The sequence below is a fragment of the Carassius auratus genome, chromosome 7, assembly GCF_003368295.1.
Source record: "Carassius auratus strain Wakin chromosome 7, ASM336829v1, whole genome shotgun sequence".
NCBI lineage: Eukaryota > Metazoa > Chordata > Actinopteri > Cypriniformes > Cyprinidae > Carassius > Carassius auratus.
The window spans coordinates 27,932,580-27,947,208 of NC_039249.1; the positions used below are offsets into that span (position 1 = coordinate 27,932,580).

The window sequence follows — 14,629 nt, forward strand, 5'->3', positions numbered from 1 at the left end:
TTGCTATACAAGTAAACACAAAAACTGTTTTTTTTGTGTGTGTTTAAAAAAGTAAATTACAATTAAGTTATATTTTTAAATTAGTACTGTTAGCTGAAATTTTAAGTGCTCTTATGATCCACTTAATTAGGAATTCTATGTAATTTTAATAATAACTTCTTTGTCTTTGAAATGTAGTTAAATTGTAAAAGCCAGTTCAAGCTTATATGCTAATTAGAATATACATTGTATGTATGTTAGTCTATGCATCAAAATAAGTATGCTCTTTAAAGCACAACAAAATATTATCAAAACAAAACAATTTAAACAGTAAAACTTAATTTGACATTAATACAAAGGGCACTTTTTAAAAATGTATTTAAGGGTGTAAAGAAACAGTCATGAAAGTGTTTCTCTATAAGTCACTTAAGTGGCCTTTTATTTCTTTAACATTATCTGCAAGTACAGTTTTATAAACATATGCTTTTAAGATTTGAAGTACACTACAAATACACATTTATTACAAATAAGTGCACTACTTTTTCACAAGGAATAGCATGCAGTTACTTGATGCAAACTCATTGTGATTGCTTAAAGGATTCATTCAGACTTTATTTGACTTGTGTGTTTGTTAGATGCTGATGCGGAGGTTGCAGGAGCTCCTGGTGCACCTTTAGATGTCCAGAGTCTGGACGCCAATAAGGATTATGTCATTGTTACCTGGAAGCAGCCTGCTGTGGACGGAGGAAGCCCCATTTTGGGATATTTTGTTGACAGGTCACTGCATCTGTATACAAACAACACACAAAATCAAATAGAAAGCTCTATTAGACAGAATGAAGATGTTATCCATATAGATTTCTAATGTATAATGTAAACTGACATTATATAGGCCAGAAGCAAACACTAAATCTCATATCACCAGAGAATCCAGCTGAAACCAGCATAACATACATACGTTTTGATTAAAATGCAAAAAAGTGTCTCATTTTCCAGTGCAAACCTGTAAAGATTCTTAAATCAAGATACAAAAGCAAAATGACTTACAGTAAGAAGTCTTATTTTCTGAGAAAATTATTAAAATTAAGTGAGTTTATGTTTGGAAAAGAACAAATATATGCAAGTGGGTTTAGAAAAAAAAACATAATTCAAAGGGAAAACAAGTTTTCATATTCAACTGACAGATATTTGTTCTTGTTTTAAAAATAGACTGACATCATAATATCAGTTTCTCAGAAAACAATACTTTATATCTTCATTTTTCATCTAAATTAAATTCATCTTCATTTAAGCAACATAAAGAGGAAGATGTGTGTGTGTGTGTGTGTGTGTGTATATATATATATATATATATATATATACAGTACAGACCAAAAGTCCGAAAACATTACTATTTTTAATGTTTTTGAAAGAAGTTTCTTCTGCTCATCAAGCCTGCATTTATTTGATCAAAAATACAGAAAATTTTTTAATATTGTGATATATTATTACAATTTAAAATAATAGTTTTTAAATGTATTATACTTTAAATTATAATTTATTTCTGTGATGCAAAGCTGAATTTTTAGGATCATTATCACATGATCCTTTAGAAATCATTCTAATATGATGATTCATTATCAAAGTTGGAAACAGTTCTGCTGCTTAATATTTTTCCAGAACATGTGATTCTTTTTTAGGATACTTTGATGAACAAAAAGTAAAAAAAAAAGAAGCTATGTTTTTAAAATATAAATATTTTGTAAGAACAATATACACTACTGGTCAGTAATTTGGGGTCAGTAATTTATTTTCTTTTTTTTTTTTAAATAAAATCAATACTTTTATTCAGCAAGGATGTGTTAAATTGATAAAAAGTGATAGTAAAGAAAATATATTATTAGAATATATATTATTAGAATTTTTATTCAGTTTTTTTAATTAATGCAGTTCTTTTTAACATTTTATTGATCAAATATATTTGACACCACACTGTAAACCCTGATAAGTTCACAGAACTCAAAAAATATTTTGTAACAGATTACACAAAAACATTTAAGTGATGTTTTTAAATGTTTTAAGTTTACATAAACTTAAAAAAATTAATTCCAGTTGCCTTAAATTATCTCAGAGTTATCTTAAATAATTATATTTCTGAACTTATAATTAGGGAGTAATTCACTCATAATTTTATCTATTTTTCAACTCCTATAATGTGGGAAATACACTCAAAATTAGGCTTTTGCTGTCCATCGTCAGTCTAACCACAGGCTCTACTCTTCACCACAACGGTAACACTACAAATCCAACATAACATAAACCTTTGTAAAATCTAATATAACACAACATTTATGTATTAACTTATGTCCCTCTATGTTAATATTGTGTAAAAACACACAAAATAACACTTAATTTCTAAATTTATTTTCCTTGTTTTCTGATGCAAAGCATGCTGGGAACTAGAAAACACAATCATTTTAAGTTCACCTCACTACAACAAATTTTTGAGTTAACAGAACTTATTTAAATTAAGTCCAATGAACTTTCGTTATTATTTGAGTGCAATTAACTAATTTCATTTGATTAATTTCACTGTATATATATAATTTATTTATTTATTTATTTATTTATTGCCATGCACACAACATTTAATGCTAATAAATGTTACGTAATAAACGACTATGAAGACATTGTGCTTTGATGTCAGACATTTTGAAGGCCTTAATTTGTGGGAGGGGGAATTAAGGCTTTTTAAAGATATTTTTAAACCAACAGAAACCATGTATTTCTTCATGCATTACACTGTATTTCCCTCCCTCTTCTCGCTGCAGGTGTGAAGTTGGCACGACACACTGGTCGCAGTGCAATGACACGCCGGTGAAGTTTGCACGCTTCCCTGTAACGGGTCTGGTGGAAGGACGAAGCTATGTGTTTCGAGTGCGTGCGGTGAACAAGGCAGGCATGAGCCATCCATCCCGTGTGTCTGAACCAGTAGCTGCGATGGACCCTGCAGACCGCACTAGAAAAGGTACAACCAGGTCAACAGAGCAAATACACAAAAACTAAACGACAACAGAGCAAGCAGTAAAATACACCGTTGTTCTGTAGGTCCCTCTGCTCCTTGGACTGGACAAATCATTGTGACTGAGGAGGAGCCTGTGGGTGAGAAATTTCAAATCAAAATGATGTTTTTTACAGGTTTAGGCTGTTATTAAAAACCTTGAAATATCGAGAATACTATAGAAACCACCAAAGTTCAGCTAAACATGTGATTCTGTAAGTCATAATAGAGAGAAACTTAATAATCATGACTTATACCTGTTTTATTGAGAAAATGTCTCATATTCACTTCCTGTACCATTAATATGGCTTAGTATCTCATATTAAAAAGAAACTTTCTCATTACAAGGAATTAATATCTCATAGTAAAGACTTTCTTTATCTAAATAAGAAACTTTCCCTTAATTCTGACTTTCTCATAATACCGATTAACCTTCTTTTTTTCATGAGTTAATGTTATAATAATAACAAAAAATCTCTTTATTATGACTTAATATCTCATTATATTGAGAAAGTTTCTCATAGTGACTTAATATCTCATAATAATGAAAACCGTGAGTAAATGTCATGATATTAAGAAAATAAATCTCATTATCATGATTTAACATTGCATTAGTGAGAAACTCTTTTACAATAAGTAATGTTTTCATAATATCTCATTATAGAAAATTACTCAAAGTAATGGCTTTCCATATCATATCCATGAGACACTTTCCTGTAATTATGACTCAGTATCTTATATTAATGATATTTTTTATGACGTAATGTTATATTTAAAAAAAATCGTATAGCTTAACATCTCACAATAAGAAACTTTCTCTAAAAACTTGTTGTGACATAATAATGACTTAGTATCTCATAGTAATGTGAAACTCCTTGATATTAATGAGACATTTTATCGTGAGTTAAAAAAAGAAAAGAAAAGAAATCGTATCATGATGACTTAACATTGTATTATGAGAAACTTTCTCATAATAATGATTTAGTATCTTGCAATAAGAACTTTTTTCTCATAAAAAAACAGTTATTGTAATATCTCATAATGAGAAACTTTCTCATAATAATGACTGATAAGAAACAAATTGATTATTTAGAGAAGTTTCTCATTGTTGAGATGTTTGGTCATTATGACAAGAAACTCTCATTTGAAGGTTTTTAAACTCTATTTTATCACCTGAAAATTTTACAATTTTACGAGAAACTACGGCATTGCTAAGAGAGCATTTCTCATTATTATTAGATGGTAATATTATGAGGAAGTTTCTCATTCTCAATCTTACAGATTTTTACTCAACTTCCACAGGGAATCTCTATTAAATAATTGTATAAAAATCCTGATACGGTGCACAAGCACATGGAAAAGTGCATTGGTCAAATACTGTATTTCCTTGTCCATTGTATTCTCTTTCATATTCCCACAGTTTGTTACCTAAAACTGATCAGTTAACCTTCAGTACCAATATCACATGCTGCGTTTTGCATTTGATCTTGAATTCATGTAGAAGGAGTGGTTCCCGGCAGACCTCGTGATCTCTCAGTCATTGAAGCCACTAAAAACTACGTGGTGTTGAGCTGGAAGCCTCCAGGGGACAAGGGCCACGAAGGGGTTATGTATTACGTGGAGAAGGTCAGAGAGCAAAACAGAAATTAACTTCATAACCACTGCCAGTGGCATTTATATATTTATTAATGCTTTAGTGTGTGTTGAAGACTTGTTGTTATTGTTTTAGTAATAATATATATGTGTGTGTATGCAGTGTGTGTCTGGCACAGACAGCTGGCAGCGAGTCAACACTGAAATCCCCGTCAAATCTCCACGTTTCGCTCTTTTTGATCTGGCCGAGGGCAAATCTTACCGCTTCCGTGTCCGCTGCTGTAACTCGGCCGGTGTTGGTGAACCATCCGAACCGACCGAAGCCACCACGGTCGGGGACAAGCTGGGTATGATAGGCTCAATATCAGCCTCTAAACCAAGCAAAAGATACAGGAATATTTGATGTTTTTATGAGTATGACCTCTTTAAATATATTATACTGTAGCATGTATTAATACATGTCTCTCTGGAATACTTGTGGTAATTCTGATCGGTGTATCGCACATCATTCATGTCCTGTTTTTCTTGTTTTATACAAACGCAACTAGTGGCATCTTGTGTCTTAATTATTGATAGCTATTAGAGCACTGAAAATGTAAAAATAACCTAAACCTAAATACATTAATTTATACCAAACAATACAAATTTTTATGGATTAAATCAGGTAGAAAAAAACTCTTCATGGTAAAAGTTGCTGCTTTTTACAGAGCAGTTGTTTTGAAATGTTTATCATTGTGGAAATTTTGACAAAAATATACAACCAAAACAAAAATTATTCACACACCAGATATAAATACACTCACTGGCCACTTTTTTAGGTACAGCTTGCTAGTACAGTGTTGGACCCCCTTTTGCCTTCAGAACTGCCTTAATTCTTCATAGCATAGATTCAACAAGGTGTTGGAAGCCTTACTCAGAGATTTTGGTCCATAGTTACATGAGAGCATCACGCAGTTGCTGCAGATTTTGTCGGATGCACATCCATGATGTGAATCTCACGTTCCAGCACATCCCAAAGCTGCTCTATTGGATTGAGATCTGGTGACTGTGGAGGACATTTGAGTAAAGTGAACTCATTGTCATGTTCAAGAAACCAGTCTGAGATGATTTGAGCTTTGTGACATGTGCATTATCCTGCTGAAAGTAAAAATCAGAAGATGGGTACACTTTAGTCATAAAGGGATGGACATGGTCAGAAACAATACTCAGGTAGGCCGTGGCATTTAAACGACACTCAATTTGTACTAAGGTGCCCAGAGTGTGCCAAGAAAATATCCCCCAAACCATTTCACCAGCACCAGCCTGAACCGTTGAGACAAGACAGGGTGGATCCATGCTCTCATGATCTTTAAGCCAAATTCTGACCCTATCATCTGGATGTTGCAGCAGAAATCGAGACTCATCAGACCAGGCAACATTTTTCCAATCATCTATCGTCCAGTTTTGGTGAGCCTGTGTGAATTGTAGCCTCTGTTTCCTGTTCTCATCTGACAGGAGCAGCTCCCGGTGTGGTCTTCTGCTGCTGTAGCTCATCTGCTTCAGGTGTTGTGTGTTCAGAGATGGTATTCTTCATACATTGGTTGTAACGAGTGGTTATTTGAGTTACTCTTGCTTTCTATCATCTCTAACCAGTCTGCCCGTTCTCCTCTGACATCAACAAGGCATTTTCATCCACACAACTGCCGCTCACTGGATATTTTCTCTTTTTGGACCATTCTCTGTAAACCCTAGAGATGGTTGTGTTTGAAAATCCCAGTAGATCAGCAGTGTTTGAAATACTGAAAATCCCCTTTCTTTCTCATTCTGATGCCTGGTTTGAACTTTAACAAGTCGTCTTTAGTTTCTGCCATGAGATTGTCTGATTAGCAATTTGTGCTAATTGATCAGGTGTACCTAATAAAGTGGCTGGTGTACTAGTGGGTGCAAGACACAATAGTTCATGAATGTAAGTGAGGATAGCAAAATAAAGTAAACTGTGACATATTACACCCAAAAACTCTTCAACAGTGGACTGCCAGTAAAACTGTTAAAAATGTGGGACCAAAAATGTTATTTGTTACTTTGACCTGATAATGCTTTGTTGCATACCTTTCTATCAAAGTTATCAAGATGAATTTGTTCTGGCACAGTTTAACTCTTGAGTTCATATTTCATTAACATTTTATAAACTATAGCGAATAAACTGTGATAATGTGAATGTGTCTGAATAAATTTAGGTTTAACTGTTCATGTGCGATTGTAAAACAATTTAAACTCATGTGCCTATTTCATTTCCATGTCATTATTTTTGGCGGGTAAAAAGCAGGATGAACATACACGTTTGTCTTGTTAAAACTTAAAATCTTGTGCTGTTTTCCTTCGCAGAAGCTTTGATTGTATTACCAAAATAATTACTGCATTCAGATAACTGTTGGTTGATCTTAAATATAATACATTTTATAATAGCATAATGTGTAATAGTTACATTTTTATGCAGATATCCCATCAGCCCCTGGCCGTGTGGTTCCTACTCGTAATACAGACACGTCTGTGGTGGTTTCATGGGAAGCTTCACGTGGCGCTAAAGAGCTGGTGGGCTACTACATTGAGAGCAGCATTGCAGGGAGCAACAGTTGGGAGCCATGCAACAACAAACCAGTTAAATGCACAAGGTATAACGATGCATACGATGCAATTATAAACAATGAAAACACACAAGCAAGAGTGCTGCTATACTAAATATCCCAACTGTAACATGTTCATAGGTACAAGGCAGTGATCACAGTGAACAGTTTGATTCCAAAAGTGATATTGCTTTTAGACAACATTTCTATAAACTATATTCTATAACTAATATAAAGTAACTTACGTTTCAGACACAATTTGGCTAATTGGTTTATGGATTCCTTCTCCTCCAAAGAAAATAGTTCCAAACTTTCCTGAACGATAAACATTGTAATGCTTGATTCTGTTTGGTTGATGAACGTTATGCGGTGTCACATTATTTTCAGGGAAACGCACGTCTAAAGTAGTTCCAGGCAGGTTTTGACCGCATTACAATTCCATATCACTTCTCCAAATGATTTCAGATTTCTTTCAAATGTCCTTAAACCTACTGCAAAACAACCAAAACCTACAAATACACTGACCAAGATCAAAAAATTGTAAACGATTGGATAAAATTGACTATTCCCCAGAAAAATTCACAGCAGAATGACTAAAAGCATAGAATAAAGACACATTGCCACTTCAAGTGTGCATTACTTTTCTGATTATTCAACGACCTGTTGGCAGATATTCTGTATTAAATAAATGCTATGCAAAGAGATGTGTTATAATCTCTTTTTCCCTCGCATTTTTAATAAATCAGGCCAGCCAATAAAATAGTCTCTTTTAGTCACATGATAATAGCTCTGCTGTTAAAGCTTCGACTTTTGTCTTTTTACTTGTGTATTTGGTGTTACAGCAGTTTGGACAGCAGTTTAAAAGCAGTTAAATATTGTTAGCCAGGTTTTTCCCCTCGTTTTCTGAGAGAAACAGAAAGTTAACTGGGATATTTCGGTTATAAGCGCCACCCGTTGGCTGAGAGTGAAGTTATTTTTCCATTCAGGCCATTTGCCTTTTTTATGCATTGCTCTGAAAAGACAAATAGTCTGTATGGAAGCCCCATTTCTACCACTGAATACCTTTTAAAAAAGTAATTCCAGCTTTTTATCTCAATTCTGACTTTTGCGAGTTTTTGGGAGAAATTAAGTCAGTCTCGCAATTCTGAAAACATAATATTTTCAGTCTTTTTTTTTCTGAGAAAAAGTCTGAATTGTGAGATAGAAACCCACAATTGCAAGAAAAATAGTCACAATTTTGAAATACAAAGTCGCAATTTAAAAAAAAAAAATCTAAATTGTGAAAAAAATATGAAATATGAACTTGTGATGTGATGTGAAAAAAGTCAGAATTATGAGATATACACTTGCAATTTTGAAAAAAGTCAGAATTGTGAAATACAAACTCGCTATTGTGCAAAAAGTCAGAACTGCAAGATGTAAACTCGCAATTCTCAGAAGATAATATTGTCAGTCTTTTTCACCACAGAATTAGACTGCAATTGCAAGTTCATATCTCACAGTTCCGAGAAAAAAAATCTGAATTGTGAAATACAAACTTGCAATTGCGGAAAAAAAAGTCAGAATTATGAAATGTAAACTGGCAATGTGAAAAAGTCTAAATTGGTAGATACAAACTCACAACTGCAAGAAAAAAAGTCAGATTTTTTTTAAAAATACAAACTTGCATTGCGGAAAATGTCATAATTGTGAAATACAAATTCGCAATTGCAAGAAAAAAGTCAGAATTGTGAGATACAAACTAGCAATTGCAAGAAAAAAGTCAGAATTGCGAGAAACAAACTGCCAATTGCAATTCTTTTAAAGTCAGAATTGCGAGATGTAAACTCGCAATTGCAAGAAAGAAAAGTTACCTTTTTTTTTTTATTCGGTGGTGGAAATGAGCTTCCATACATCTGCGAAATGTGCATTTTTTTAACTGGTTGTTGTAATTATTCCAATAGGGATTAAAGGGTTTATGAAGGGTAAATTAAAAATAATATAAGCAACAATACAATGTTCGTCTTAGCACGCTTAACTAATAAATGCTTGAACTGTTTGTTTGCGATTTAAATTGTAGGTTGTAACATTAATATCTATTCATGTGTTTATGCAGGTTTATCTGTCATGGCTTGACCACCTACGAGAGTTATGTTTTCCGAGTAAGAGCCGTCAATGCTGCAGGAATCAGTGAATTCTCCCAGGAATCAGAAGCCATTAAAGTTAAAGCTGCTATTGGTAAGTCATTTATGCACTCCTATTGGTATCATTAAGGTCTTTAGAATATGATTTCACTGTTCCAGCTTTCACTTTTTAATTCTGACCACTGTACTCGACTGTAACGCATCCCACATGTCCTATATGACACATTTGTGTCAAGGCCACCAAACTCTAGCTCCGCTCCCTGCATTCCTCCCAGGGGTCAGGACTTGTAGACCTCCTCTAGTTTGGGTCACAACTGATCCAACATAGTGGTGACTACAAAACCAGCTCACCCGCTCTCCCACGTACACTCCTCCCCACTCCCTCAATCTTTTCAAACCCGTCCCTTCTGCATGTCTTTCACGCTTTCTATGTCATGACCTTTAACAGACATGAGACTTTCTGTTCAGCGTCATGCTCACTTATTCAAACTTTTTCTAATCAAATCAGTACTCTCTGGCATAAAACTCAATGTGACAATTACAACAATAAGACACAATACAACATAAAACAGCGTTAAAAAAATCCACAGGGAATTGGACTTCATAACTTTATGCAAAGAGATCTATTTAGAAGAGTGTTTTTTGATTGCTGTCTCTGTTTGTTTGCTTTTTAGCTTGGGTGCAGAGCTTGCAAGATCAAAAAATGATAATAATAAACATTTTTGATTGGGAAAAGTAGTTTCTTATTGTAAAAGTTATATTATTTTTAACGTAGCTGCAGATATGAGGAAAAATCGATGCTGGTTAAAATATAAAACTACCCATAAACCATAAATATTAGTATTGTAATTTTACTGTCGTTCTGTTAACACACACACACACACACACACACACATATATATATATACTTGAGTTTTATGTGCCTTGATGTAACACAATAGTGTGATGTTATTTCCTTTTTTCATAAAGATTTAACAATTTCTTAAACCTTTGTGACTTTAAAATGCAAATACTAAACCAAATAACTTCATCATCTGCCTAAATAAAACTTTCCTCTCTTTCCCCTTAGCTAATTTCTCCTGAAAATAACTTGCTGTTTCATTGCTTGTTTTCATTGCCTATTTTCATAATTTGAACAGAATATTGCAAAAAACAAATGTGATTATCTCTTGCATGCATACAGACTTATGCTTAAGTTTTCTACTGAGATGAACTTGTACAGTTAGACTAAAATAATTAAATGTGAAGCATTCTGAATGTGATTGTGTTTGAATTCATGTCTGCTCTCTCTTGCTGTTTTCTCTGCTAACTCCTATAGGGGGCGGTATTCTTCATGGTGTGTGTCTGGAGTCAGGGGGTAATGGGGTCGAACTAACACAGCACAGCTCTTGTGGAGTGGGCAGGCATGCAGCGCCTCACTCCCCTGCTGACACGCATCTAACACGCGTAGCTAATGCTAGCGAGAGGGTTGAGGGAGGGGGTCAAAACACTGGCCACAGAGGCCATCCAACTGCATCAGATGAAGGCAAACTGGGCAAAAGGGACAGTCAGCGAGAAGCAGAACCTGCTTGTGGGCAGGAAACTACAAAACAGGTTGCAAACTCTAGCACTGAATTGTTAAAGCCCAAATGTATCCGAAAGGAGTTGGCAACAGAATTGCCGGACAGTCGTAAGTCCTCCGTAAACTCTTCTCCGGAACAAGAGAAAGCAGGAGAGCGAGAGAGAGGACGAAGAGGCTCAGGTGAGAAGAGAGAGAGAGAAAAGCATCTCTCTGGAACGTCACCCATCGCCATCCCTCCTCAGAGTTGGCCTGCCTCCATTTTCTCCTTTCCTGTTGTTTTTTTCCATTCATTTTTAATTAATTTCTTTTGCATCTTGAATTTTCACTCTATCCTTTTGAAACACTTATTTAGTGTACTGCAGTTTATCCACTTATCCGCTCATTAATCATTTATTTGCTCATTATTGTCAGATTGACCCTTGAGGAAAAGATGTACATTTTATCATTTAAAAAAGAGTACTAATTACAGAAAGAATGTAATCTAACAGTGTATACTTAAATGCAAACTGAACATAATGTTTTCAGACACTTAACTTTGAGTTAAAACTGTTAACTTTAATAAAAACATTATATTTTACATTTATATTAAGTACATTTAATACACTTACGTGGGTCAAAAAAGCACTCAAGTTCATCCTGTGCAATTAAATGAACTTTAGAGAGTGCATTTTTGACACACTTAAGTAAGACTTAAGTACATTTTTATAGTTACTTTTATAATTTTTGAAATATGCCAAATGTTTGATAGCCCAAATATATTCACAATCATTTAAGGTAAATTAAAATATACTTTAATGTAAATTCTATTGAAATGTGTACATCATGTAAATATATTTGTAATGACACTTTTGTATGAATTAAGTTGAATGTATTACATTTTAAATATATTAGCTCTAAATGTATTGAATAACATACTACAGTTAAAAATATAATCAAATACTTTACATTTATTATTGTTCTTAAGTGTGTTTTTAAAACAAAAGATTAGTGAACATTAATTTAAATAACTTACAATGGTGTAAAAGTAAAAGTTTTAACTTTACATAGTGCCCTTTCTAAAAGTGTGCTCAAGTGTGTTAAGAATCTGACATGAAAGTTTTTCTCTTTAAGTCACTTAAGTGGCCTTTTATTACATTATTATATTATCTGCAAGAACTGTTTAAAAAATATATAATTTTAAGATTTAAAAATTCACTACAAGTGCACATTCAGTACAACCTCTTTTTTACAAGGGTCAACATAAGACTCATGAAATTAGCATATTGCAGTTGTTTTATTGAGCTTGTAGTCATGCTGTGGTTATAAAGTATATCAACATGAAGATAAGACTGCTGAAATCATTCGATTGGTCAACCACAACCACATTGGAAAATCCAGATAAGACCAGTTTCTAATGGTTTCTTGCTGACCCAAGCTGGTCTACAGCAGTTCTAAAAACAAACTTGACCATCTTAAACTGGTCTGACCTGGTTTTTCCAATCAGGAATTTAAATACATGGTAAGTCTTCTCAGCTGCAGACTTTGAAACCCTCAAATAACATCACTATCCACACAAATGCATCAAGGGATCCTCTTTGGCTTCTTTTATGCCACCAGACCACAACTGGCAACAGGGACGTGCACAGGAATTTTGAGGGGCAGTTGCTCTGATCTAAAAAAAGGGCACTCACAGAATTCACACCCTATACAAATTCCACAGCTGTACAATTTTCACACCCTATACTAAATTTACCCTATTCAATAGCCTGCTCATCTGGAATGAAGGAGCAAACATTCAGTGTAAGAGTAAAAAAATGACATAACATTATTTAATATTTATACTACGGGGCCGTTGAATGCTTGAATCTGATTGGCTGACGAACGTTCTGAGGCGTGACATTATTTTCTGGGAAAAGCATGGCGAATGTAGTTCCAGGCAGCTCTCTTGACCGCATTACAGTTCCATATCACTTCGCATAGTAAAACTGTAATAACGGAAATTACAGGACTAACAAAAACAACAACATGACAGACGATTTTCCAAAAGTACACATGACATTTCCCACTAGCGAGGTAATAACAGCGCTGTTTAGAGACGCTGCTGCAGTCTAATTCACACAAGCTCTCTCTCTCTCTCTCACTCTCTGTGTGTGTGTGTGTGTCTCTCTCTCGCTCTCTTTCTAATAACTTCATTAATAACTGCATTATAATACTACGGCTCAAGGCTCCATTACCAGCTTTAAAATGACATTGTGAATGTGAAACCAGCAAAAGAAACGTTGGATGAGATGCGGAAGAAATAGTCCTACCCACAATAGCGATTAAGTACAAAAACCGAACGAATCCCTTTAAATATATCATCTGATCGATGTCTTGAGGTGTGGTAACCGTGGTATATGCGGAATAATTGACTCCGCTTCGAGTCGTGACCGAATCACCACCTGAGATGTGCATTATTTTTCTAATACAGTTTTTCTCAGTTGCTTTGGTACATTTCTCGAATCATCCTTGAGAATTGCAAAACAAGAAGTGCATTTCTCAAAACAACTCGTACAAATAGCAGAACACAATGGATTACCTGCAAAAGCCAGTCTCTTGGTCAAAATCCTTAGATCATCTCTCAAAAATAAATATCTGTGTCAATGAACATATCAGTGCCATCATAAAGACAAGTCCTTGTGTCATAGTTTACGGATAAGACAGTCAGTTTGCTTAGTCATGTTGTCAATATAACTCTGGAGGGATGTTCTGATGTAAACTACTGTATTGAACAGTATGCCATATGTTTATGTATGCCATATATCCATTTCAAAAGTATACATTTACACATTACTGTATGGGATATTGATTGAAAGAGACTGGATAGAATTCCCAGTTACACTTTTACTAGTGGTCTGACCAAAAAAAAAAAAAAAAAAAACATTTACAATGTTTTTGTGATATAGAAAAGGAAAAGGAAATATGGGCACAAAGATGAAAATAAGTCTTTTTTCAGAATGTGTAACTCTTGTGTTGTCCTGTCTATACAGTATAAGCTTTCCAACTGAAGATTCATGAGATGAACCTATTTCAGCTTTTTTTCAGCTATTTCAGAGAAATGGTTTATCATTGGTTTATCATCTACATTCTCTTCATTAGTCAAGATTCACTTGCACAATTCATGCCAAATTGACAAAAAGTCTAATAATAATGTGTAAAAATAAAAATAAAAAGTGTGCTTGGCAGTTTGTGACAACTAGATGAAACATTTTGCATTGAATGACTTATACGATGAACTAAAGACTAGATGTTTTGAGTGGTATTGACTATTGCACAGAAAACTATATAATACATTTTGAGCGACATGACATTAGCAACTGATAATGTAGGAAACCGCAGATAAATGTGCATAATCAATTGCATGAATGTATAAAAGCAATGGCAACTTGTTCAAAAGAATGAGAATCTGGTTTTATGATGTGTATAAATGTAAATGACTAGATGATGTGAAGGTTGTACAAGTAGTTTTGAGAATTTCATTTCTGTTTTGAAAAATGCACCAAAGTGACTGAGAAAAACTGTAATTCAACGGCCCGTCGTCAATTATTCCTTACTTGAAATCACTGCTTAAATAGTGTTTTGACATCGACAACCCAAGTGCATTTTACACCAAACTTGCGTCTAGTTAACTTTCTAAAGTAGCAATCGCTTCTCGGGTCGACATTAACACACTGACAAAATTATATTCAGAATAAAAAATATTTTTATACCA

At 34.1% G+C, this 14,629-nt stretch overlaps 1 protein-coding gene across 6 annotated transcripts in view; it reads left to right on the forward strand.

Moving 5' to 3' along the window:
* Positions 1–14,629, forward strand: part of myom1b (myomesin 1b) — a 51,262-nt gene that overhangs the window by 15,969 nt on the left and 20,664 nt on the right. For 4 of the 6 annotated variants that reach the window (XM_026268296.1, XM_026268299.1, XM_026268297.1 and 1 more), the window contains 8 exons: positions 615–756; positions 2,790–2,986; positions 3,067–3,120; positions 4,521–4,645; positions 4,776–4,959; positions 7,089–7,263; positions 9,311–9,432; positions 10,657–10,674. In XM_026268296.1, the coding sequence (XP_026124081.1) occupies positions 615–756; positions 2,790–2,986; positions 3,067–3,120; positions 4,521–4,645; positions 4,776–4,959; positions 7,089–7,263; positions 9,311–9,432; positions 10,657–10,674 (1,017 nt within the window). The remainder of the gene's footprint in view (positions 1–614; positions 757–2,789; positions 2,987–3,066; positions 3,121–4,520; positions 4,646–4,775; positions 4,960–7,088; positions 7,264–9,310; positions 9,433–10,656; positions 10,675–14,629) is intronic. The other 2 variants (XM_026268298.1, XM_026268302.1) reach the window with 1 other exon arrangement.